This window comes from Sus scrofa, chromosome Y (assembly GCF_054392235.1).
Source record: "Sus scrofa isolate SSC_HxYL_T2T_F1_AM1 chromosome Y, Sscrofa_HxYL_maternal_Yorkshire_Landrace_v2.0, whole genome shotgun sequence".
NCBI lineage: Eukaryota > Metazoa > Chordata > Mammalia > Artiodactyla > Suidae > Sus > Sus scrofa.
The window spans coordinates 3,337,717-3,362,558 of record NC_139402.1 but is presented as its reverse complement, the minus strand read 5'-3'; the positions used below and the strand labels follow the sequence as shown (position 1 = coordinate 3,362,558).

Below are 24,842 nucleotides of genomic sequence, written 5' to 3'. Positions count from 1 at the left end.
ATTGATAGATAGATGATAGATGCATAAATAAATTAGATGGTAGATAGAGATAGATACATAGTTACATAGATGATAGTTACATAGGTAGATAAGATAGGTGATAGGATAAATAGATATTGCGGGAAGCTAGGTGATTGACAGATTAGATAAATATTGAGATGATAGATACGTGATGGATAAATGAATAGAGAGAGATTGAGAGATGATAGGTGATTGATAGATGATTAGATAGATAATTTTATGAATTTGAGGAGTTCCCACTGTGGCTCAGGGGGACTGAACCTGACTAGTATCGATGAGGATGTGGGTTCGATCCCTGGCCTCACTCTGTGGGTTAAGGATCCAGCATTTCCATGAGCTGTGGTGTAGATCGCAGATGTGGCTCAGATCTTGTGTTCCTAGGGCTGTGCTGTAGGCCAGCAGCTGCAGCTCTGATTTGACTCCTAGCCTGGGAACTTCCATCTGCTGCAGGTGTGGCCCTAAAAAAGCAAAAAAAAAAAAAAAAAAGAGAGAGAGAGAGAGAATTTGACAGACATGATTGAAGGCGCCGGCCAGTCCAAAATGTTTAGGTTAGACCAGCAGGCTGAGACCCAGCACAGAGTAAATGCTGTAGTTTGAGTCTGAAGACTGTCTGGAGTGGGAATTCCTCCTTCTCAAGGGAACTGCAGTCTTTTGTTCCTGGGCCCTTCAACTGATTAGATGTGGCCCACCCACATGGGGGAGGCCGTCTACTTTACTTAACCCGATTTACGTAATTTAAATGTTCCTGATTTAAATGTTCACCTCATCTTAAGAACCCTGGAGTCCTCATGTGGCACAGCAGGTTATGGATGAGGCATTGTGACGGCAGCAGCTCGGGTTGCTGCCATGGCACAGGTTCAATCCCTCCATCAAGCTTCCTCGTGCTACAAGTGTGGCCAGAATACAAAAGCCATTGCAGCCACATCTAGACTAGGAGTAGAAAAGAGAAAAACTTGGTGCCACCCTGTAGCCTGTGACACCTAAAATTAACTGTTGAGCTTTTCTAAGTGTGCCCCAGGATTTAAAAAAAAAAATTAGGTTGCATGGGAGAAGAGAGAGTGACAGATACCTGAGACCTGAAAAAATCTTATGTCCTCCACAGTGTGGAAATGAAATAGCAAGACTAAAATTAGCCAGGGCTTAATTCCGTTTCTGTAAGTGTAGAATGATGTTTCCTGCAACGAAAGCAGTTTATCATTTTATTTATAATGCTCACACATAGTGACACAGAGTTCAAATGTAAAGATCCAGACACCCAATTAATTCTTATTGAAAGTCGTTCGTACAAAATGTGCTCAAAAATGTTTATAGCAAAAAAAGTATGAAATATATATATATATACTTATTTATTCTATACATGTATTGTGTGTGTGTGTGTGCGTGTGTGTGTGTGTGTGTATGCAGATACAGTGTACATACATGTGTTATGTGTATGGTAGTAATTTGAGTTGTATCCCCTAAAAGGAGAGAGAAATCCCATCTTCTAAGTGGTTGTACCCAGGAATGGGACCTTACCTGCAAACAGGGTCTTTGCAGGTGTGATGAAGTGAGGGGTCTGAGAGGAGGTCCTCCTGGATGAGGGGGGCCCTCCCTCCAAGGACAGTGTCCTCCTAAGAGACAGAAGCGGAGACCCAGACACACAGCAGAAGCCACATGAAGATGGAGGCAGAGCCGGGAGGGAGGCGGCCACCAGCCCAGGGCCACCTGGAGCCCCAGAAGCTGGAAGAGGTGGGAAGGACCCTCCCCTGGAGCCTCAGGAAGGATCCTGGCCCTGGGACCCCTTGACCTCAGACGTCTGGTCCCCAGGATGGGGGAGGGTGGATGCCTGTGGTCTTTAGCATCCCATTCTGTGGTCATTTATTGAAGACACCCTCGGAAGTGTGTGTGTGTGTGTGTGTGTGTGTGTGTGTGTGTACGTATATGTGTGTAAGGAACATTGGAGGAGTCAGAGAGGCTTCTGGTTGTGGGCAGGTTCCTGTTGGTGTCCAGGTCAGGACCTCAACCAGGAAGAAGCCCAGGTTAGGAGTCAAACCCAGGTCGAAACCCCGGCTCTGATGCTGAGCAGCCACATGGACTTGAGGGGGTTGCTTACGGTGAAAGTGGACCCCAGCTACGCCTGGGGTCTTGATTGGGTTGAACAAAGTAATGATTCATTTGTCGGAGCCCCTGAAGTTCAACTTGCAGAGAAGATGGATGTCAGATTGGCTGTTGGGCCAAGTCATCGAAATCATCCTGCAGAAAATGGAGAGAAGGCAACTTGTTTTTGAATAAGCAAATGACGCGATCAAGTCAGGAGTCCAGAAAAGCCATTTTCCCCTCCTTTCCCCGTTTCTCTATTGTGTACAAGAGGGGGGAACCAGCTCCGTGATGTAACCAGGTGATGGCTGATGGTTTTGTCAGATGGCAGATTCAACGACCTAAATGTCCATCGACCGAGGAATAGATAAGGAAGGTGTGGTCCGTAGGCACAATGGAATACTACTCAGCCATGAAAAAGAATGAAATCATGCCATTGGCAGCAACAGGAGCGGACCTAGAGATTCTCCTACTAAGTGAGGTACGTCAGACAAAGAGATGGTAACACTTATATGTGGAAGCTAAAAAAAATGATACAAGTGAACTGATCAATGACACAGAAACAGAGTCACAGACACAGAGAACAAACTTATGGTTACCAAAGGGGAAATGGGGTGGGGAGAAAATTAGGTTGGGACGGACAGATATACGCAGCCCGCCCTTGGCATTTCGTGTGCATGGAGCCCTACACCGCCTGGCCCTTTGTAGCTGGTTCCTTTCACTTAGCTCAGTGTTTTCAAGATTTATGTGCAACAAAGCCTGTATCTGCGCTTGGTCTGCTTTGATGGCTGGATAATATTCCCTTGCACGACGGGACCCCGTTCTGTTTATCCTCCCTTCCCAGGCTGGATGCTTGGTGTGTTTCCAAGTTTTCGGCTCTTGGGACAAACGCCACTGGGAAAATACGCATCCGAGGTGCTGTTTAAACAGCACCGGTGTTGTGTTCCTTGGGGTCAGTGCCGAAGAGTGCCGTGGCCGAGTCACCGGGTGAGTCTTCCTTTTCCTGTCGAAGCCCCAGCAATGTATTTCCCCACGTGGCAGTGCCAGTTTTCGTGTCTACCAGCAATGTCCGAAAATTCCCGTTTCTGTGAATTCGCCCCAGCACCCATGATGGCCTGTCCTTTAGGACACAGCTGTGCTGAGGGTGAGTCTCCCTGTGGGTTTCTTCGCATGTCCCGGCGACTGAGATGGTTGAACGTCTTTTCAGATGCTTCCTGGCGGCTCATTTTTTTGCCTAGAAAGGGAAACTCCAGGTTGCAGCAGAAACGTGGCTTCTAGTCTCCCCCTTGTCTGAATCGCAGCAGAGCACATCTGCTTAGCTGTCTCACGGCCTCTTCCGCTTCCTGTTTTAAGATAGTCCCTCGTGGGAGTTCCCGTTGTGGCTCAGAAGGTTAAGAACTTGACTAGCAGCCATGAGGATGTAGGTTCGATCCCTGGCCTTGCCTAGTGGGTTAAGGATCCACAGTGGCCGTGAGCTGTGATGTAGGTCACAGACACAGCTCAGATCCCACGTTGCTGTGGTGTAGACTGGCAGCTGCAGCTCCGATTCCACCCCTAGCCTGGGAACCTCCATATGCCACAAGTGTGGCCGTTTAAAAACAAAGACAAAACAACAACAAGAAAAAGAGATAGTCCCTCGTAACAAAGAGGTAACCCTGAAATGTGCCTGGAGGGTGTCTTAGCCCCAAGCCTCCATCAGCACCGAATATCCTACCCTACAAGCACCAGAGGCAAAAATAAAAAATCAAGGAAACAGGTAAAGAGGGTTGGAGTTCCAATTCTTACCTTACCTCTTAGCACAACTTTTTTTCTTTCTTTTTCCATTTCTTTCTGTCTTTTTTTTTTTTTTTTTTTCTTGGCCGCACCTGCATCATATAGAAGTTCCTATGCCAGGGACTGAATCTGAGCAGCAGCTGCAGCAACCCTAGATCCTTGAACCCCCAGCTCCGGGCCAGGGATCGAACCCACACCTCTGCAGCTATTCCAGCCTCTGCCGTCGGGTTCTTAACCCACGGTGCCAAGGCAGAAACGCCCCCATCCCACCTTTTTCTTTCTCATTCCCTTTTCTTTCTTTCTTCTCTATAAATATCTATAATTGAAGTCCGTGTTACAGAACTGAACACTCCCAAGGAAATTGTGTGCCCGTGTCACTGCAAAACGTGTGCTTCATGGAGCCAAGCTTCTGCAGATCTGAATGAGGAATGCACGGAGCATCCCTGGACCCCTGGATCCATTTCTTTGAGCTTAATTGCAAAAACCTTAAGAAGCACGTAAGTAGTCCTACACCCTGACCCAAATCCAGAGGAGGAGAGAGACTGAGGAAGGAGCCAGAACAACAGACTTGGGGATGCTCATGCTTCCCAAGTGCCCGTCTGCTTTTCTTCTCTCTCTCTCTCTTTGTTAAAATATACTCAATGTACAGTCTTGGGCCAATGTCTGTGGTACAGCCAAGTGCCCCAGTCATACATCTATACACATTCCCTTTCTCATACTCTCTCTTCCATCCTGGTCTCTCCCAAGAGACTGGACAGAGTTCCCTGTGCGGGACAGCAGGACCTCATGTCTGATCCATTCTCAGTGTCACAGTTTGCACCTACGGACCCCAAACTCCCCGTCCATCCCACTCCCTCCCCGGCCGCCTCGGCAACCACACATCTGTTCTCTCTGTGAGTCTGTGTCTGCTCTGTAGACAGGTTCATTGGTGCCATAGTTTAGCTTCCACATAGAAGTGATATCCTCTGGTATGTGTCCTTCTCTCTCTGGCTCACTGCACGTAGTACGAGAATCTCTCGTTGCACCCATGTTGCTGCAAATGGCATCAAAAAATGGGCAGAAGACCTAAATACTCATTTCTCCAAAGAAGATGTACGGATGGCCAGTAGGCACATGAAAAAACAAAAAACCACTCAGCATCACTCATCGTTAGAGAAGTGCACATCAAAACTACCATGAGGTACCACCTCACACCAGTCAGAATGGCCATCATTCATGAGTCTACAGATAACAAATGCTGGAGGGGGTGTGGAGAGAAGGGACCCCTCCTGCACTCTTGGTGGGAATGTCAGTTGGTGCAGTCGCTATGGAAACCACCCCCTTTTCTTATCTGGGAAACGGGAACTATAACTTGACTGACTCAGAGGAGTTTCTGGAAGATTCAAGTCTTCAGGGGTTCATCGAGCATCTAAGATAACATCTATAAATGAGACAGCGCCCTCCACCCCTGCCTCATGTTGCTTATGACTGGTGGGGGGTAATATCCAAAACGCCTAATTCTTACATCTTATTCTGCCATAATAATAACACAGATAAAGTGCCAGATGGTAGAAAAAAAAGCAAAAAGATCAGAGTTGGAGAAGCATGCATGCTGGGAGCAGGGTACCCTTAGACAGCATAGATGGAGCGGTCCAGCTTGGTCTTTTTTAGTGACACACTTCTGTAAAATTAAAAGAAAATGAAAATAAAGGATGCAGAACTCTTAGGTCCGTGAGAAGCACACAGACAGTTGAGCCTCCACATCTCTCGTCTGCCTTCACCATCTGCACTGTCATTTATTGCCATCGTCACAGCCACCACTGGAGCCGGCAGATGTAGACTCGAAGCGGCGGGCGGCTTGCTCAGATTTCCACCGTCCGGGAGGATAAGCCGGGAAAGGACCCCAGGAGGAAAGGGCTGCAGTGTCTGTGAGCTGGAGCGCTGGGAGTAGAACTGTTTCATCCTGTTCTGCGTGCAGAGCCCCCATCGTGGGGGGCACTGCCGTTCACCCTGTTCAGTCCAGGCAGGGGCTGGAAGAGCAGAAAGCCGCCAGAAATCAGCCGTGCATCTGATTTTGATTTCGGGCTGCTCGATCTGCTTCCTGGGGCTTCTGCTGCCTGAGCTCTGTGTCACCGTCCCCTCTCCCCTGAACGGGTGCGTCCAGAGCTCACTGCCTAAAGCCACCAGGCAGCTCCGAGGGCACAGAGTCACCTTGAGCAAAGTGCTCGAGGAAAAGGGACCTCTGGTTCCTGGTTGAGACTCGGATGTGGATTTCATTCTCCCCAGAGCCCGGCGACGCAGCTCAGTGGATCCGTTGGACACAGATGTTCAGGCACAAACCCGCTGCTCCTAAAACGGAGCTGGTGGTACCCGCCCCGTTGCGCTGCTGTGGGCGGCCACAGGCGTACCATGCCCGGCACATCACTGAGATGCCATGGTCCTTTGGTGCACGGCTGCTTAGTGTGATGAAATGAGGGCAGCTCTGACAGTCCTCCCGCACAGACTCCGCCTACGCACCGGAAAACTCAACAGACGGATGTCCCGTGTCCTCAGAACCACCCTGCCAGCAGCTTCGAGGATGCAATCCCTCCTGCACGTGCTTGGAAGGCGGTCCTGCACTAGGGTGCCAAGGACAGCCCCTCCCATGCCTTTCCACAAGATGCTTTGGATGCACGCGCCACCCTGTGGGTGCCGAGGCTCTGGCTTCGCGACGTGACGGCCGGCCAGATACCCAGTCGATGCAAGAAGCAATCCCAGGCCTGAGATGGAAGCAGCTATTACTCCAGGTGTGAGTACCTTCTTCTGACGTATAACCTGCGGATGGCGGTTACGTGGCGTTCTTTTTATTATTACTGGTTCCACGGCGGTAAACTAACCTAGCGTAGGATTTGCCGTCTTAACCATGGGTTTTAGATGGACATATAGCAGAGGTGTCCTGTGGTGTCAATGCAGATGATTCAGGTATGCACACAGAAACACGCACCCAGCCTCGTCTGGGTTAGCCCAGAAGACGGGTCGTGCTCCCTGTGCCAGACAGCAGGTCCCTGCGAACTGGCTATTCCATATTCCTCAGTGGGCATATGCCAGCCCAAGCCTCACCATTGTTTAAATTAAAATATAGTTGATTTACAGGGTTGTGCCCATTTCTGTGGCACAGTACAGTGACCCAGTCATGCATATGTATACATTTCCTTTCTTATAGACTCTTCCATCCTGGTCTATCCCAGGAGACTGGCTAGAGTTCCCTGCGCTGGACAGTAGGACCCCACAGCTTACCCATTCTCAGTGTCATGGTTTGAGTCTACGAACCCCAAACTCCCCATCCATCCCTCCCCTTCCCCCTTGGCAACCACACGGCTGTCTTCCACGTCTGTGAGTCTGTTTCTGTTCTGTAGGTAGAATCATCTGTGCCACATTTTAGATTCCACATAGAAGTGGTCTCATATGGTGTTTGTCTTTCTCTTGCTTCACTCACTTCGCTGAAGTTGAGAATTTCTCGTTGCATCCCTGTGGCTGCACATGGCATGATTTCGTTCTTTTTTATGGCTGAGTAGTATTCCTTTGAAAGCGATGCAATTTTTATTCATCGGTTTTACCTCTACAAGAACAGGAGAAAAAAGAGACAGCTGGTGACTCACCATTTCTAAGAGGAGGGGACATGCCACGCCATGCAGGGTTACACGGGGCAGCTCCGGGGTGGGTCAGGAGGCAGGTGGAAGGGGAACAAGACAAGCACCTGTACTGCAGTTTCTGCAGGAGGGAACAGGTGAGGCAGGGGAGCAGGCTTACGGGGGGCTGGTGTGACATATCCAGCCGGTCCTGAGGTGCAGGGCTGTTCTAGTTGCTGGCACCTGGCCCTGGGGCAGGGGGACGAGGGAAGGTGCACGGTGGCCCAGACTAGGGGAGCCCCACAGAGGAGATGAGGGGCTCTGCCTGGGTCAGTGGGCATTTGAAAGGTGAGTCCTTGGCTCTCTCTAGGAACGGGGCCACCCCTAGGAAGTCAGCAAGAACCCCATGAGGTCAAAGCATCAGAAACACCGAAACCGGAAAGTGCATTACAATAGCACTCGTCTCCTGTCAAAAGACACGTGGGTGATTCCCCCTTTTTCCCTTTTTTAAAAATTTTATTGAAGTATGGTTGATTCTTTTTTCTTTTTCTTTTCTTTTCTTTTTACGGTCCTACCCACAGAATATGGAAGTTCCCAGGCTAGGGTTTGAACCCGAGCTGCAGCTGCTGGTCTACACCACAGCCACAGCAATACCAGATCCAAGCCGTATCTGTGACCTACAGCACAGTTCATGGCCATGCTGGATCCTTAACCCATTGAGCGAGGCCAGGGATCGAACCCGCATCCTCACGGACACTATGTTGGGTTCTTAACCCACGGAGCCACGACAGGAACTCTGATTCTTTCTGCTTTCAAGGAGATGCCGGGCTGGGGGACGGAGTGGGGAAGACGGTGCCCCAAGTTGTGGGAAAATCATGTCTTCCTGCAGCAGGTGGATCTGGATCTGTGCTTCGATGGAGAGGCGAGTCTGCTTTCTAGGAACACCCCTTTTCCAGGAGTTGTAGGCAAGCAGGGTTGTGACGCACACCCGCGCCTGCTTCATGGTTGGTCTTGCGTGGCAGGGCCATGTCCTGAATCGGTGCTCAGCAGCTCCACGTTGCCAGGCTGGTGGCGAGTCGGCAGGATGCTCAGGCAGGACCGGTGTCTCCTGCAGACATGGACCCCGTCTGGCTCAGATGGATGGAGGCCGAGGAGGCGGGGGAACCGGTATAACGTGTCTCCTGCCTTTGAGGGGACAGCTGCGCCCGGAACTCACCCCCGCCCAACCACAGCTTCCCGGCCCCCAGCGCAGTGGACGGGCTGCTGGTCATAAAGCCACGCGTCATGAACTCATAAATCCTGGGCTTCCTGGTCCAGGTGTGGGCAGACCCTGTAAGGAGGCGACACCATCACTTTCTCTATAGGATCCGCCTGGCATTTAACGCCTTGTCCTCAAGCACCCAGGTGTGGAGGCGTCAGGGAATGGCGGGGGTGCGGCTGTGAGGGAAGGCCAGGCAGAGAAATGTTGGGTTGCCAGAGAGGAAGGAGGGGGCGCGTCCACCTGCATGGCTCTGTCCATCGTCACCCCACAGAGATCCTGCTTGGGGACGGAGGCAGAGAAGGAGGTCAGGGCGGAGAGCTGGGGACGCCAGAGCCTCCATGGGCGGCAGGAGCAGGGCATCACGTCCCAGCACGTCAGCGCCCACGTGCCCGCCCGGGGTGGCCGCTCGCCTCTGCTCACGCACCTGTCTCCTTCCAGGACCTAGACGCCTGCACCTGTCTCCTTCCCGGACCTAGACGCCTGGGCCTGGAGCGGGGGTTCTCCTGGAAGATGCCCGGATTCCCCGCAGGGGTGGGGGCCTTGAAGCTTTACCCCCTCGGGGAGGAGAAGCAATGCACGGCCACAGTGAGGTCCTCCCATGAGACGCCCAGGGTTCTCAGGACCCAGGGGGACCAGGGGGTGGAGCCTCCCCAGACAGCGAGGGGGACGTTCACAGAAATGAGACGAAAGCTCCAGAAAGTGAACAGGATGGGAGAACCCCCAAGTCTCGTCCCCCGGATGGGTGAGGAGGAGGGAGCGGTAAATGAGGCAGAAATCACACTGGAAGAAGATATGGAGAAACATGCCCGTGTTTTATTTAGCCTGAGATTTTACTTTTTAGGGCCCCACCTGCAGCATGTGGAAGGTTCCAGGCTAGGGGCTGCACAGGAGCTGCAGCTGCCAGCCTACGGCACAGCCACAGCAACGTGGGATCCGAGCCCAGTCTGTGACCTACCCCACAGCTCACAGCCACACCAGATCCTTAACCCATGGAGCGAGGCCAGGGATCGAACCTGCATCCTCATGGAGACCCTTCGGGTCTTTTACCCGCTGAGCCACAACACGAAGTGTTCTGATAGCAGCTTCAGGTAATGAATAGGAGCTCCGATGCTATGTTTGTTCCTTTAAAGGACTCAGCTAATCCCACACCTGTCGCGCCTGCTCCCCTGTGGGCAATGCCGCCCTTTTCTGGTATGGATCCTCCTTGGGTTCCCTGGGCACAGATTTTTATTATTCCTTTGCACAGAGGGGGAAGGAGCTTTTCTCACTTCTCCTGTGACTTTTCTTGCCCATGGAGAGGTTTGTACAGACGTCTGTGGAGAAAACCGCTAGACAGGTGCCTTGGAGCTGGATGTGTCATGCGCCTCTGCCAAGGACAGCGGCTTCGCCATCACGAGCCATGACGTCTTCCCGAGAGTGGCCCGAGGCTCATGTTCACCTCCTCAGCCTTCTCTTGCTGCACCAGATCCGTGTCCCGCCTTCGTGCCCCGCCTTATATTCTTGGGGGCTTGGCAACATGGGCACTGCCATCTCTCAGCCCATGAACTGTCCCCAGCAGCCAAACTGTGTGGCTGATGGATACTGACCGCCTTTCCCTGGGGTGACTGCTTGATCCTGAGTGAACCTGACACAGTGTGGCTGCCGTAGGAAGCTTGGCGTGCCCCGTGTTGGCAGCAGAAGAGAAGAGCCACACCAACACGTGGATAAAAAGGAATCATAGACCTCACTGCTTATCCATTCTCAGTGTCAGGGTTTGCATCTACGAGCCCCAAACTCCCCGTCCATCCCACTCCCTCCCCCTCCCCCTTGGCAACCACACGTCTGTGCTCTGTGTCTGCGAGTCTGTTTCTGTTTTGCAGAGAGGTTCGTCTGTGCCATAGTTTTTAATTTATATTTTTTACATTAAAGTATAGTTGATTTACAGTGTTCTGTCAGTTTCTGCTGCACAGCAGAGTGACCCTGTCACACATGTACATACATTCTTTTTCTCGTATTCTCTTCCATCACGGTCTATCCCAGGAGACCGGATAGAGTTCCCTGGGCTGGACAGCAGGACCTCATGGCTTATCCATTGTCCATGTCCTAGTTTGCATCTACGAACCCCAAACTCCCCGTCCGTCCCCTCCCTCCCCCTCCCCCTTGGCAACCCCAAGTCTGTTCTCTGTGTCTCTGAGTCTGTTTCTGTTCTGTAGACAGGTTCATTTGTGCCGCATTTTAGGTCCCACACAGAAGCGATAACCTATGGGTTTTTTTTTTTTTTATCTTTCTCTTTGACTGATTTCCCTTAATTTGAGAACCTGTAAGTGCTCTATGCTGTACAGCAGAAATGGACTCGACTCTGTACATCAACGATCCCTTAATAAAAAATAAATCTAACTCCAATAAAAAAAAAGAAGAAGAAGAAGAAGAAGAATTTGAGAGGTGGATGGGAGAGCCTCCCATTTCTGTTGAGATGAAAAGCTTCCTGAAAGGCTCTCTCGGGGGGCTTGGGTTGGGGTGTCCCTTTCCACGACCAGGTACAAGACGGAAGGAGTTCTACGTTCTCTGCGGTCCTTGAGAGACTCCCTGGCTGAGGGAGGGAGAGGAGGCAGCTGTCTGTCCACAGCAATATTGTGAGGTCTTCCCGTGGCCCGGATGCTGGGAAATAGACCGCAAAGTAGATGCACCTGGACGTCCACCTCACCTGCCTGGACGTCCATGAAGGGGGAAGGGCCAGGCTGGCTTTTGGTGATAGTCTGCCGAGGTCCTGCATGTCCTCTGTCCCCACATGACCAGGGGCCCCAGCAGGTGGATCGTCATCTAATCCTGACAAGGACGAGAAACATGTGGTTAAGGTGGAGTGATACAATAGCCAGGACATGGAAACAACCCAAATGTCCATCAACAGATGATTGGATGAGGAAGATGTGGTATATACACACAGTGGAATACTACGCAGCCATAAAAAAGAATGACATAATGCCATTTGCAGCAACATGGATGGAACTAGAGACTCTCATACTGAGTGAAATGAGTCAGAAAAACAAAGACAAATACCATGATAGCACTTATAACTGGAATCTAATATCCAGCACAAATGAACATCTCCTCAGAAAAGAAAATCATGGACTTGGAGAATAGACTTGTGGCCACCCCAGGAGGGGGAGGGAGTGGGAGGGATCGGGAGCTTGGGGTTATCAGATACAACTTGGAATGGATTTATAAGGAGAGCCTGCTGAATAGCATTGAGAACTATGTCTAGATACTCATGTTGCAACAGAACAAAGCGTGGGGGAAAAAATGTATACATGTAAGTGTAACTTGGTCCCCATGCTGTACAGTGGGGGAAAATTTTAAAAAATGATGGAGTGATGGATACTTTTAGAAATGTGCCCTTGAGCTTCAGATTTTAGGCTAATTGGGGGAAAAAAAGGATAGACTGGTTTATGTGGGGACCGGACTTGGCGAGGGCAGTTGTAATGTGCTCCGGGGTGGGGGGAAGGAGTGTCTACACAAGAGAGTTTCCTGAGTGTGTAGACAGCTGTGTGGTTGTGACCCTGCAGTGAACACTTGTCATAAAATTGGGTCTCTGCCCATCTCTCTGGCCATCTCCCACCTTGGGCATCAGACCAGAAAGTCTGAAAGGTTTCGCCCAAATGATTTAAAGCAGTGTGGCTGGGAGTTCCCTTGGTGGCTCAGGAGGTTAAGAACCCAACTAGGATCCATGAAGATGCAGGTTCCATCCCTGGCCTCACTCACTGCCACAAGCGGTGGTGTAGGTCACAGATGCAGCTTGGATCCGGCGTGGCGGTGGCGGTGGTGTCGGCTGGCAACTGAACTCCGATTCGACCCCTAACCTGGGAACGTCCAGATACCGCGGATGCAGCCTGAAAAAGAAAAGAGAAATCAAAAGGAAGGAAGAAAAACAGATGATCTCAGATATTCTTGCATGCAGCTCTCTGGGGTTGGAATCAGAGCAACCCACGAGCGTCGGGGATCGCAGCATGACTCCTAAAAGCCACAAAGGAACCTCTCCTGCTGTGTCTGTTGCCGTTCAGGAATCCGATCCCTTTTGCAGAGTCCACCAGCAACACGTGGCCGTCCTCATTGCAAAGGGCCCTGAGAGCTCAGCTCCTTGGTCGTTTGCACTGTCTACTGCTATGAGAATGGATATGATATTCTATAGGTATGAACACGAGACTCCGAGGGTCGGGGTTGCACCCGACTCATTCACGTTCATTATCCAAATGCTTGATTTTTCCATGGAACGTTCTGGGCTGTGTTGGCAGAAACTGACAGCTCCGGCTCTCTGCACACCCAGAGTAACTGGATTCACTGGATTCCCGCGTATTCGATCCCAGGCACGTTTCCATCTGCCTCCGGGAGACGTGAGCCAGGTTCGGTTCATCTGAGCTTGGGGAGGTCCCCCAGGCTTCAGTTTCACCATGACAGGCAGACTCCAGGTTTGCTCTCAGCATAGACCGTGGCACCCACTGGGTGAGGACGGGAGGGTCAGTTTCACTGGCGTGATTCTCAGGCAGCCTTGTTTTCTGTCCTAACAAGTTCCTATGGGAGAGATGCCAAGCCCTGTCTCAAATGCCATCCTGAACACACAGGGATGCTATCTCTCTCTCCCTTTCCTGATCTTTGCAGACTCTCCCGAATTTGTAAATACCGATTTCTTTTTTGCTTCCTTCCTTTCTTTTTCTGAATTTTTTTGGCCACCCCGCAGCATATGGAGTTCCCAGGCCAGGGATCACACCCAAGCTGCAGTCACAACCTAAGCTCCCACTGAGGTAACGCCAGATCCTTAACCCACTGTGCCAGGGCTGGGGATCGAACCTGTGTCCCAGCGCTCCCAAGATACCGCCGATCCTGTGGCGCCACAGCAGGACCTCCAGGTTTAATTCTTTTTTTAATTTGTTTATTATAGTATAGTGTTGTGTCAATTCCTGCTGTACAGCATAGTGGCCCAGATATACATCCTTTTCCTCGTGTAATTTTCCCTCATGGTCAAGTCCAAGAGACTGGTTAGAGTTCCCTGTGCTGGACTGCAGGACCTCATGGCTGATCCATTCTCAGTGTCATAGTTTGCATCTACGAACCCCAAACTCCCCATCCAGCCCGCTCCCCCCGCTCCCCCTTGGCAACCACACGTCTGTTCTCCATGTCTGTGAGTCAGTTTCTGTTCTGTAGAGAGGTTCGTTTGTGTGCCGTATTTTAGATTCCACAGAAAAGTGATATCCTATGGTATTTGTCCTCTCTGTCTGACTTACCTCACTGAGGATGAGAATCTCTAGGTGTATCCATGTGGCTGCAAATGGCATGATTTCGTTCTTTTTTATGGCTGAGTAATATTCCGTTGTGTATATGGACCACGTCTTCGTACTCCTTTTTTTAGGGTTTATTGAAGTTGAGTTGATTTATAAGGTGGTGGTTGTCTCTGCTGTACAACAGAGTGACTCCGTGATCCATGCACACACATCCACTGTCTTTCAGATTCTTTTCCCTTATAGATTATCACAGGGTACTGGGTAGAGTTCCCTGTGCTCGACAGCCGGTCCCCGTTGGCCAGTCTACATAACCATTTAAGGACAAAGGAAGGCGGGCCCCTCTCCCCTTCCTTTCCAGTTCCACCATTATTCCAGCACGTGAGTTCTGGTTGTTCTGTTAATTCCGAATGCACAGGTCACAGAGATTGCGTCCCAACAGCTCAAATCCCTGATCGAATCTTTTTAAAATTTATTTTTAAATTAAATTATCATTGATTTACAGGTTTGTGATAATTCTTACTGTACAGCACAGTGGCCCCGTCATACATATACATACATTCCCTTTCTCATATTCTCTTCCATCCTGGTCTGTCCCAAGAGATTGGATAGAGTTGCCTGTGCTGGACAGCAGGACCTCATGGCTAATCCGTTCTAGTTTGCATCCACTTGAATCTTTTTCTGCAACAGAGGTCAGAGCCTGTGTGTGTCCCAAAGTCCCTGTATGTTGGCATCCTAGACTCTCTGCTGGTCACACGTTTAGATATTATAGTGGAGAGTGACTGTACGTATTCCTTTTACTCCATTACTGTATTGAAAGTGGGCTCCTAGAGATTGTCATCCTCAGTGAAGTCAGACAGAGAATGACAAACACCACGTGATGTCACTTCTATGTGGCATCTAAAATGTAGCGCAAATGAACCGGTCTACAGAACAGAAGCAGACTCGCAGACGTGCAGAACAGACATGCGGTTGCCAAGGGGGAGGGAGTGGGATGGACGGGGAGGTTAGGGTGAGTAGATGCAAACTAGGACATTGAGAATGGATCAGCAGTGAGGTCCTGCTGTCCAGCACAGGAAACTCTGTCCAGCCTCTTGGGAGAGACCAGGATGGAAGATCGTATGAGAAACAGAAGGTAAATATATGTCTGACTGGGTCACTTTGCTGTGCAGCAGAAATGGACACAACACTGTAAATCGACTATCTTCCAATAAAAATAAAATTAAGTGAAGAAAGACGGTTAGCAAATGGAATTCCGTGATACATAAAAGGACAAAACCTCATGCATGTCCAGCTCCATGGTTTCCTAAACTGCAGAACTATGACCATGGGGACAAGGGGACCCACTGACCACTCGAGCGCAGTTGCTGAGCAATTTTTTTCTAAAAAGTATTTCGGGAGTTCCTATGGTGGCTCAGTGGTAACCAGCCCGACTAGTATGCATGAGGACTCAGGTTCGATCCCTGGCCTCGCTCAGTGGGTTAAGGATCCGGTGTTGCCATGAGCTCTGGTGTAGGTCACAGTTGCAGCTTAGACCCTGCATTGCTGTGGCTGTGGTGTAGACCTGCAGCTACAGCTCTGATTGGACCTCGAGCCTGGGAACCTCCATCTGTCGCGGGTGGGGCCCTAAAAAAATATACAACTCCCCCCCCGAATTTCAGAAGAGATGGGTTGTGTTCAGGGTGGAATGGCCATAGACTATAAAAAGTGCTTCATGCTCTTTTACCTGTTTAAGAGCTCAGCATGTGAGGCGTTAATTTTTTCATTATTCATTTCGAAAAATAAATAAGCGAAAGTGTTCACAACAAAAAAAGTAAGCTAGTCAAAAATGGCCGGTTCTTTCCTGTGGCCGCATCACAGGCTTTGCCATCATCGGTAAGGCTGGATGATGGAAGGGGGCACTTCCCCGGGGACGCTGAATTTCCCCCAACACGTCTTCGTGGCTACTTATGTTCTCAGTAAAACTCTCTCTCTCTCTTATTCACATAATACTTTTAATTACAACATCGACACCTGGCTCTGCTGCTCATGCATTCTCTCCATTTATTCTGTCTTTTTTTTTTCCTTTTTAGGGCTGCACCTGCGTCATACGGAGGTTCCCAGTCTAGGGGTCCATCAGAGCTGTAGGTGCGGGTCTACACCACAGCCACAGCAACACAGGATCCCAGCTGCATCTGCCACCTACACCACATGTCGCAGCAACACTGGATCCTTAAACCGCTGAGCAAGGCCAGAGGTCAAACTGCATCGTCATGGACACGAGTTGGGTTCATAACCCACTGAGCCACACGGGGAACTCCCCCGTTTACTCTATCTTAAGAACACAATGATTTCTTCAGAGGACACCCACGATCGGAGCCCCCACGATGACTGAGCGTGAGCGACTTTGAACCTCCCATGGACGTCGCGTTCCTTTACTCACTCACCTTTGGAAATCACTCTGGTGCTTTGGTTTCTCTGTTGCTCTTCTGCTGTGAGCGGTTCTTTGCAAGGGTCAGTTAGAGCCATGCTCTCCTGTTCTCTTGCTCCCAGTCTCTCTCCACCAGAATCCAGGGCACGGAGAAGAGCCGTCCTCTTCCAGCCATGCCTCCACCGTCTCTCATTGCCTGTGAGCCCAAGCCCTTGGCCACCCGGTCAAGGCCTTCTATCCTCCAGCTTCCCCCAGATAACCCACCCAACCATGACCTGCCATGTGTCCTGCAGCTGCCCTTGAGTCCATGTCATTCCTAGAGCAACGCCGTCCTCAACAACTACAGTTTTGTGCTCCTGGCATCCTCCTCTACCTTAGGCATTTTTTGCCCTTCACCAGAGCAAGTGCTACCCTCTCTCCAGCTCCCCTTGAAGGGTCCTCTCACCGCTGCATCTCATCTTTAACTTCCACCCTTGGGTTTTGTTCTCCTCCTCCATCCCCTTATCTTTACAGAAGGCATCTTCCACTGTCTCCTCCCATGTCTCCACTCGGAAGCTCACATCCATGTCAATTCCTAGATCCAGTGAAAGAGGGAACTTTAAAGCTGCCCGTGGAGGAAGCCCTTCTTGCAGCAGATCTTCATGAAGAACGTAAAATGATGTCCCTGTTCTCATTGGGCTGCCAGAGATGGGGGGCGGGGGTGAGGTCCTTGGTACCAATCCCCGAATCCTGAGTTGACCCCTGCATCACAATCCCCTCTGTTTTTTGTGAGCCATCATTCTAAAGCAAGAGATGGCTACATCCTAGTATTGCAGTCACCCAACCTCAGTGCCCTTCCTTGTGAATCTTTCTTCTTGACGCCTCAACTCTGACTGGGAGCCTGGAGTCCTGTTAGCAGGACCATGTCTTTATGCTTTGTGTCCCCGAGGCTGGGGAAGTTCCTGGTACATCACGCATGCTTGTTGGATGAGTGGATTGATGGATATGGATGGATGTGGATGGATGATGGATCAATGGATGGATGGGTGAATGGGTGGATATGGATGGGTGAGTTGATGGATGAGTGGATGGATGGATATGGATGGATGAATGATGGATGGATGGATAGTGAATGGATGGATGCTTGGACGGGTGGGTGGATGGCTGGCTCATCACAATGGCAAGTCTTCCTGCCTCATTTTCCAAACTTTTCATGTCTGGATTTCTTTCGCCAGCTTTATCCACCTGGACAGACACCTGGCCATGTCACCTTGGCAGCCTGGTACCATTCATCTGTTTGAATAACCATTTGAACCTGTGGAGTCTCAGGCTGGCCTTGTTGAGTCATGGTTGTCAGCTGGGCTTTCCTCCCAGATTGACTCAAGTTTGGTTCTCAAGCTCTAACTTTGCTAAAAATACACTGCCAAGCCTTGTTGATGGGGCCAGGATGCAGCCATCAGCCCACAGCAGCTCAGAAGGAACTGACAGATTTGGTGCCCCTGATTTTCTGTTGCTCCCCCTACGGGACCTGTGACCATGGGGAGACTCCCTTCCTTGGTCTAGTTACATGCAGCCATGTCTGAGCTAAATAACCAGCCTTCCTCCTCCAATTCTTTTTCCCAATACATTTCCCAGCACAGCTTCCATATGTATCTTCTCTGATTTTCATCTGAGTTTGATCTCAAAGATGCTCACCCCTAGAAGAATCTAAAGCCACTCTTTCAAAATTAGTGGATGGGTCCACCTGAGTGTTTTCATTTCCAGATTGCCAGATGTCTCTTCGTTTTTTTCTTTTTCTTTTCTTTTTTTAAAACTTTTTTTAAAAAAGCTGATTTACAATTTTGTGCCAATTTCTGCTGTACAGCAAGGCAGCCCAGTCCTACCTAGATATGCATTCTTTTAGAGATGGCTCTTCTGGAAGGGCAAAGTAGCAGAAATGAACATTTCTATGCCTATGGTTATTCAGGACTTGTTCAAGGGAAGAGGAAGTAGAGAAACCAAACTTGTTCAAGGGAAGAGGAAGTAGAGAAAGACATGGTATTCACTTGAGTTTCCATTAATGGATTCCCAAGGAGCCGTGAGGTAACACATAACAAAGGAGTGTAAGGGATGAATCTGTGCTGGAAATTGCTTAGGAGGCTCAAACCAGACCAATTTGTTATGAGGCCATTTAGGAGCTGTCTCCCAAGGAGGTTTGATCATCACTTTCCCTTGTTTTTCGGCAGCGAGGGGGCCCCACTGCCCAAAGGAAAGCATCAGTCAGACAACTGTCTTTGAGGGATAAAGACACGAGGGAGAGTCTTTTCAGGCCAGGCTGTTTCCTCAGAAGCCTAAGTGGCCATTCTGATGACTCATGAGAGGGGATTCAGATTCTCAAGGGTGAGAGTTGTGGTGAGGAGGAGGAGGGTGCTGATGGTGAAGGGGAGGGAAGTTATGATGATGATGGTGGGGATAATGATGCTGAAGATAACAGTGATGGTGAAGGCGGTGATGATGTTGATGGTGGAAGTGATGGTCATGATGGTGGAGATGACGGTAAAGATGGTGGAGTGACTGTGATGATGGTGGAGATGACGGTAAAGATGGTGGAGGTGACGGTAAAGATGGTGGAAGTGATGGTCATGATGGTGGAGGTGACGGTAAAGATGGTGGAGGTGACGGTGATGATGGTGGAGGTGACGGTAAAGATGGTGGAGGTGACGGTGATGATGGAGATGATAGTAAAGATGGTGGAGGTGACGGTGATGATGGAGATGATAGTAAAGATGGTGGAGGTGACGGTGATGATGGAGATGACGGTAAAGATGGTGGAGGTGACGGTAAAGATGGTGGAGGTGATGGTCATGATGGAGATGACGGTAAAGATGGTGGAGGTGACTGTGATGATGGTGGAAGTGATGGTCATGATGGTGGAGATGACGGTAAAGATGGTGGATGTGACTGTGATGATGGTGGAAGTGACGGTAAAGATGGTGGAGTGACTGTGATGATGGTGGAAGTGATGGTCATGATGGTGGAGATGACGGTAAAGATGGTGGAGGTGACGGTGATGATGGTGGAGGTGATGGTCATGATGGTGGAGATGACGGTAAAGATGGTGGAGTGACTGTGATGATGGTGGAGATGACGGTAAAGATGGTGGAGGTGACGGTAAAGATGGTGGAAGTGATGGTCATGATGGTGGAGATGACGGTAAAGATGGTGGAGTGACTGTGATGATGGTGGAGATGACGGTAAAGATGGTGGAGGTGACGGTAAAGATGGTGGAAGTGATGGTCATGATGGTGGAGTGACTGTGATGATGGTGGAAGTGATGGTCATGATGGTGGAGATGACGGTAAAGATGGTGGAGGTGACGGTGATGATGGTGGAGGTGATGGTCATGATGGTGGAGATGACGGTAAAGATGGTGGAGTGACTGTGATGATGGTGGAGATGACGGTAAAGATGGTGGAGGTGACGGTAAAGATGGTGGAAGTGATGGTCATGATGGTGGAGTGACTGTGATGATGGTGGAAGTGATGGTCATGATGGTGGAGATGACGGTAAAGATGGTGGAGGTGACGGTGATGATGGTGGAGGTGATGGTCATGATGGTGGAGATGACGGTAAAGATGGTGGAGTGACTGTGATGATGGTGGAGATGACGGTAAAGATGGTGGAGGTGACGGTAAAGATGGTGGAAGTGATGGTCATGATGGTGGAGGTGACGGTAAAGATGGTGGAGGTGACGGTGATGATGGTGGAGGTGACGGTAAAGATGGTGGAGGTGACGGTGATGATGGAGATGATAGTAAAGATGGTGGAGGTGACGGTGATGATGGAGATGATAGTAAAGATGGTGGAGGTGACGGTGATGATGGAGATGACGGTAAAGATGGTGGAGGTGACGGTAAAGATGGTGGAGGTGATGGTCATGATGGAGATGACGGTAAAGATGGTGGAGGTGACTGTGATGATGGTGGAAGTGATGGTCATGATGGTGGAGATGACGGTAAAGATGGTGGATGTGACTGTGATGATGGTGGAAGTGACGGTAAAGATGGTGGAGTGACTGTGATGATGGTGGAAGTGATGGTCATGATGGTGGAGATGACGGTAAAGATGGTGGAGGTGACTGATGATGGTGGAAGTGATGGTCATGATGGTGGAGATGACGATAAAGATGGTGGAGGTGACGATGATGATGGTGGAAGTGACGGTAAAGATGGTGGAGGTGACTGTGATGATGGTGGAAGTGATGGTCATGATGGTGGAGGTGATGGTCATGATGGAGATGACGGTAAAATGGTGGAGGTGACTGTGATGGTGGAAGTGATGGTCATGATGGTGGAGATGACGGTAAAGATGGTGGATGTGACTGTGATGATGGTGGAAGTGACGGTAAAGATGGTGGAGTGACTGTAAAGATGGTGGAGGTGACTGATGATGGTGGAAGTGATGGTCATGATGGTGGAGATGACACTAAAGATGGTGGAGGTGACTGTGATGATAGTGGAGGTGACAGTGATGATGGTGATGTTGGTGATGGTGGAGGTGACAGTGATGATGGTGATACTGGTGATGGTGGAGGTGACGGTGATGATGGTGGTGTTGGTGATGATGGTGGTGTCGGTGATGATGGGATGAAGGTAATGGTGATGGTCTTCATGATGCTTTTTGCTAATAAGCTGTCAGGCTCCTATCACGTAGACAATAAGATCGTGCACACGTGAGCTTTGGGTTATCTTGCGAGATCTTCCTTTTTGGTCTTATTAAATGTGGCTTAAGGAAAACATCCGAAGTCTGTTTTAGACACTGTGTGGAAATGACCAAGGCTTGTCCCAGAATTTCTGCCCAAGATTTTGGAAGGGAGGATTGGGCAGAGCTGTTGGTCTTTTGTCCACTCATTTGTTTGACCTATGGGTAGTGTGGTCATTCTTGAAATCAGTACTGCACATGAAACCATATATATTAAAAATAAAGAAGCAGGTTGTGATGGAATGTGATGGAAGATAACGTGAAAAAAAGAATGTATGTATATATATGTATGACTGGGTTACTTTGCTGTACAGCAGAAATTGACAAAACATTGTCAATCAATTATAATACAAATTTTTAAAAAATAAAATAAAGAAGCAGGCAAGATGATGGTGATTGTGCAATAGTGTTTGTTGAATGAATAACTGATAGCCATGCGTGCTTGGAAAAAGTTGGCCCAGATAGTACCTGTAAGGTCTACATCATAACCTACAGTATGATTGTGCTTCTTTCCAATGGAAAGGATTCTTTCCTGGGAACACACACGCACATTTCAGAATAGATCAGATCAAACATCATCTGTGTCTCTTCTCCTGACTCCCGTGTCCCAAAGTGAAGGCAAATCTTGGTACAACAGAGTACTGGCAGTTAGCTGCAGGGGATTTCTCTTTCTGCCTTGAAATCACAGCAGTTCCTGGCTTGGGGGTGCTGAGAGGGGTCATTATTGGGAGGCGTTCCTTCGTCTCCTGCTCCTGGCCCATAAGCATGACAGATGCTCCCATCTCACAAGAGCTTCTTCCAACCTGGTACTGCTTGCACCTGCTTCCCATTTATCTCAGCCCGTTTGTTGTCTGGCTGCTTCTATTTTTTTTTAATCTAATTTTATTGGAGTAGAGTTGATATCCAATGTTGTGTTAGTTTCAGGTGTACAGCAAAGGGATCCATTTATACATCGACATGGATCCATTCTTTTTTAGCTTCTCTTCCCATGTAGGTTATTACCGAATATTGAGTAGATTTCCCTGTGCTAGACAGTAGTAGGTCCTTGTTATTTATCTGTTTTATGTGTAGTAGTGTGTATATACCCCAACCTCCCAATTTATCTCTTGTTAAATTAGGCTTGTTTCTGTTTTGTAAATAAGTACTTTTGAGTCTTTTTTTAATTAGATTCCACATATAAGTGATATCATGATATTTGTCTTTCTGTTTGGCTGCTTTTAAAAATAGCATATTGTTGGTGTTCCCATTGTGGCTCAGTGGTAATGAAACCAGCTAGTATCCATGAGGACGTGGGTTCGATCTCTGGCCCCATTTAGTGGGTTAGAGGATTTGGTGTGAGCTGTGGTGTAGGTCACAGACATGGCTCAGATCCCACATTGCTGTGGCTGTGGTATAGGCCAGCAGCTGCAGCTCCAATTCGACCGCTAGCCTGGGAACTTCCGTATCCCTCAGGTGTGGCCCTAAAAGGCAAAAAAAAAAAAAAAAAAAAAAAAAAAGAAATGTGTATTGTGGCAGCTTCCAGTTCCTGGCCTCACATTCATTCCTCCTTTTCCCCAAGTATTTCATTTTAGCAATAATATTTGTGTTAATTTTATGTGTTGCCTCGACTTGGCCACAGGATGTAGTTTTGTTTGTAGTCAGAGACTCATCTGGATGTTTCTGTGGGGTGTTTATGGCTGAGTAAAGCAGATTGCCCTCCATGATGTGGGTGGGCCTCGTCAAATCAGTTGAAGGCCTGAATAGAACACAAGACTGACCTCCCCAGAGCAGGAGGGAATTTTGCAGCAGGTGTCCTTTGGATTTGGGCAGCAACACCACCTCTTTCCTAGGTTTCCAGCCTGCTGGTCTACTTGCCGGATTTTGGACTTGCCAGTCTCTGTAACTGTATGAGTCAGTTCCTTAAAATGAATCTCTGACCCTCCCCCTTCTATGTACACACACACACCAGCATATATACACACACATACATATATATATTTCTATATGCTAATACCTGTATATGTATATACACATACACACTCTGTTCTTTTCATCTGGACAACCCTAATACAATAATTTTGCTGTGGACATTAACATCAAACATCTCCCACACACAATCTAATTGCCCTGTCATTCTGAGTCTTTTCTTTAGCAATTACTGATGTGCAAGTGTATTTGTAATTATAGTGTTAAAATTTTTAATTTAATATTAATTCATGAAATTTTTATATGGCTTTCTCCATTTTTTTTTTCAGTTATAGTTGATCACAGTATTGTGTTAGCTTCAGGTGTACAGCAAAAGATTCTTTTTTCCCTTATGGGTTATTACAGGATATTGGCTAGGGTTCCCTGTTCTCAACAGTAGGTCCTTAATTGATTATCTCTTTTATATACAGTGGTGTGTACATGTTAATCCCAAACTCTTAATTTAATCTCTCCCCGCCTTTCTTCTCTGGTAACCATATGTTTGTTTTCTATGTCCATGAGTCTATTTCTGTGTTGCAAATAAGTTCATTTGTACTATTGTTTAGATTCCTCATGTAAGTGTTGTCATATGGTATTTGTCTTTGTCTGACTTGCTTCATTTAGGGTGATAATCTCTAGGTCCATCCACGTTGCTGCAAATGGCATTATTTTATTCTTTTTTATGGCTGAGTAATATTCCATTGTATATATGTACCACATCTTTTTTAAATCCATTCCTCTGTTGATGGGCACTTGGGTTGTTTCCATGTCTTGGCTGTTGCAAATAGTGTGGCTGTGAACATGGGGATGCATGGATCTTTTTGATTTAGAATTTTCATATTTTCCAGATAGATGCCCAAGACTGGGATTGCTAGATCATATAGTAGTTCTATTTTTTTAATGATTTTTATTTTTTCCATCATAGCTGGTTTACAGTGTTCTGTCAGTTTTCTACTGTACAGCAAGGTGACCCAATCACACACATAAATATATATATTCTTTTTCTCACATTTTCATGCTCCATTATAAGTGACTAGATACAGTTCCCAGTGCTATACAGAAGGATCTCATTGCTTTTCCATTCCAAAGACAATAGTTTGCATCTATTATTTTTGTGTTTTTTTTAAGGAATCTCCATAGTGGTTGCAATAGCTTACATTTCCACCAACAGTGTAGGAGGGTTCCCTTTTTTCCACACCCTCTCCAGCATTTAGTATTTGTAGAATTTTTGATAATAACCATTCTGATGGATGTGAAATGATACCTCCTTGCAGTTTGGTTTTGCATTTTTCTAATAATTAGCAATATTGAGCATCTTTTCATGTGCCTTTGGCCATCTATATGCCTTCTTTGGGGAAAATGTCTATTGAGATATTTTGCTCAATTTTTGATGAGGTTGTTTGGGTTTTGTGTGTGTATTATTGAGTTATATGAGCTGTTAGTAAATTTTGGAAATTAAATCAGTCACATCGTTGGCAAATATTTGCTCTCAGTGTGTAGGTTGTCTTTTCATTTTGTCCATGGTTTCCTTTGCTGTGCAAAAGCTTGTGAGTTTATTTAGGGCCCATTTGTTTACTTTTGCTTATATTTCTATCACCTTGGGAGACTGACCCAAGAGAATATTGCTATGATTTAGATCAGAGAGTGTTTTGCCTATGATTTCTTCTTGGGGATATATGGTGCATTGTCTTGTATTTAAGTCTTTAAGCCAGATTTTGAGTTTATTTTTGAGTGAGGGAGTATTCTAACTTCATTGGTATATGTTCCCTAATAGTTTAGATAGCAGCATAGTGTTTTATCAA

General features: G+C 48.2%; 2 protein-coding genes across 40 annotated transcripts in view; both read left to right on the top strand.

The window, feature by feature from the left end:
- LOC102159510 (polyprenol dehydrogenase) overlaps positions 1-24,842 on the top strand; it is a 335,615-nt gene that overhangs the window by 204,897 nt on the left and 105,876 nt on the right. Inside the window, exons 9-11 of one of the 39 annotated variants that reach the window (XR_014836145.1) lie at positions 2,422-2,578; positions 4,211-4,367; positions 4,875-6,637. The exons of 26 other annotated variants lie outside the window; for them this stretch is intronic. The gene's annotated coding sequence lies outside the window, so the exon portion shown is untranslated. Of the gene's footprint in view, positions 1-2,368; positions 3,518-4,052; positions 6,638-9,156; positions 11,111-24,842 lie in introns of those variants that run through there. 12 more of the 39 variants (XR_014836153.1, XR_014836160.1, XR_014836161.1 and 9 more) reach the window with 12 other exon arrangements.
- LOC146394329 (uncharacterized) lies at positions 17,280-22,285 on the top strand. The gene is made up of 4 exons (XM_085009126.1): positions 17,280-17,321; positions 18,726-19,292; positions 19,397-19,708; positions 21,212-22,285. Exons 1-3 carry the CDS (start codon positions 17,280-17,282, stop codon positions 19,460-19,462), a joined length of 675 nt encoding a protein of 224 aa, XP_084865252.1. The 3' UTR covers positions 19,463-19,708; positions 21,212-22,285.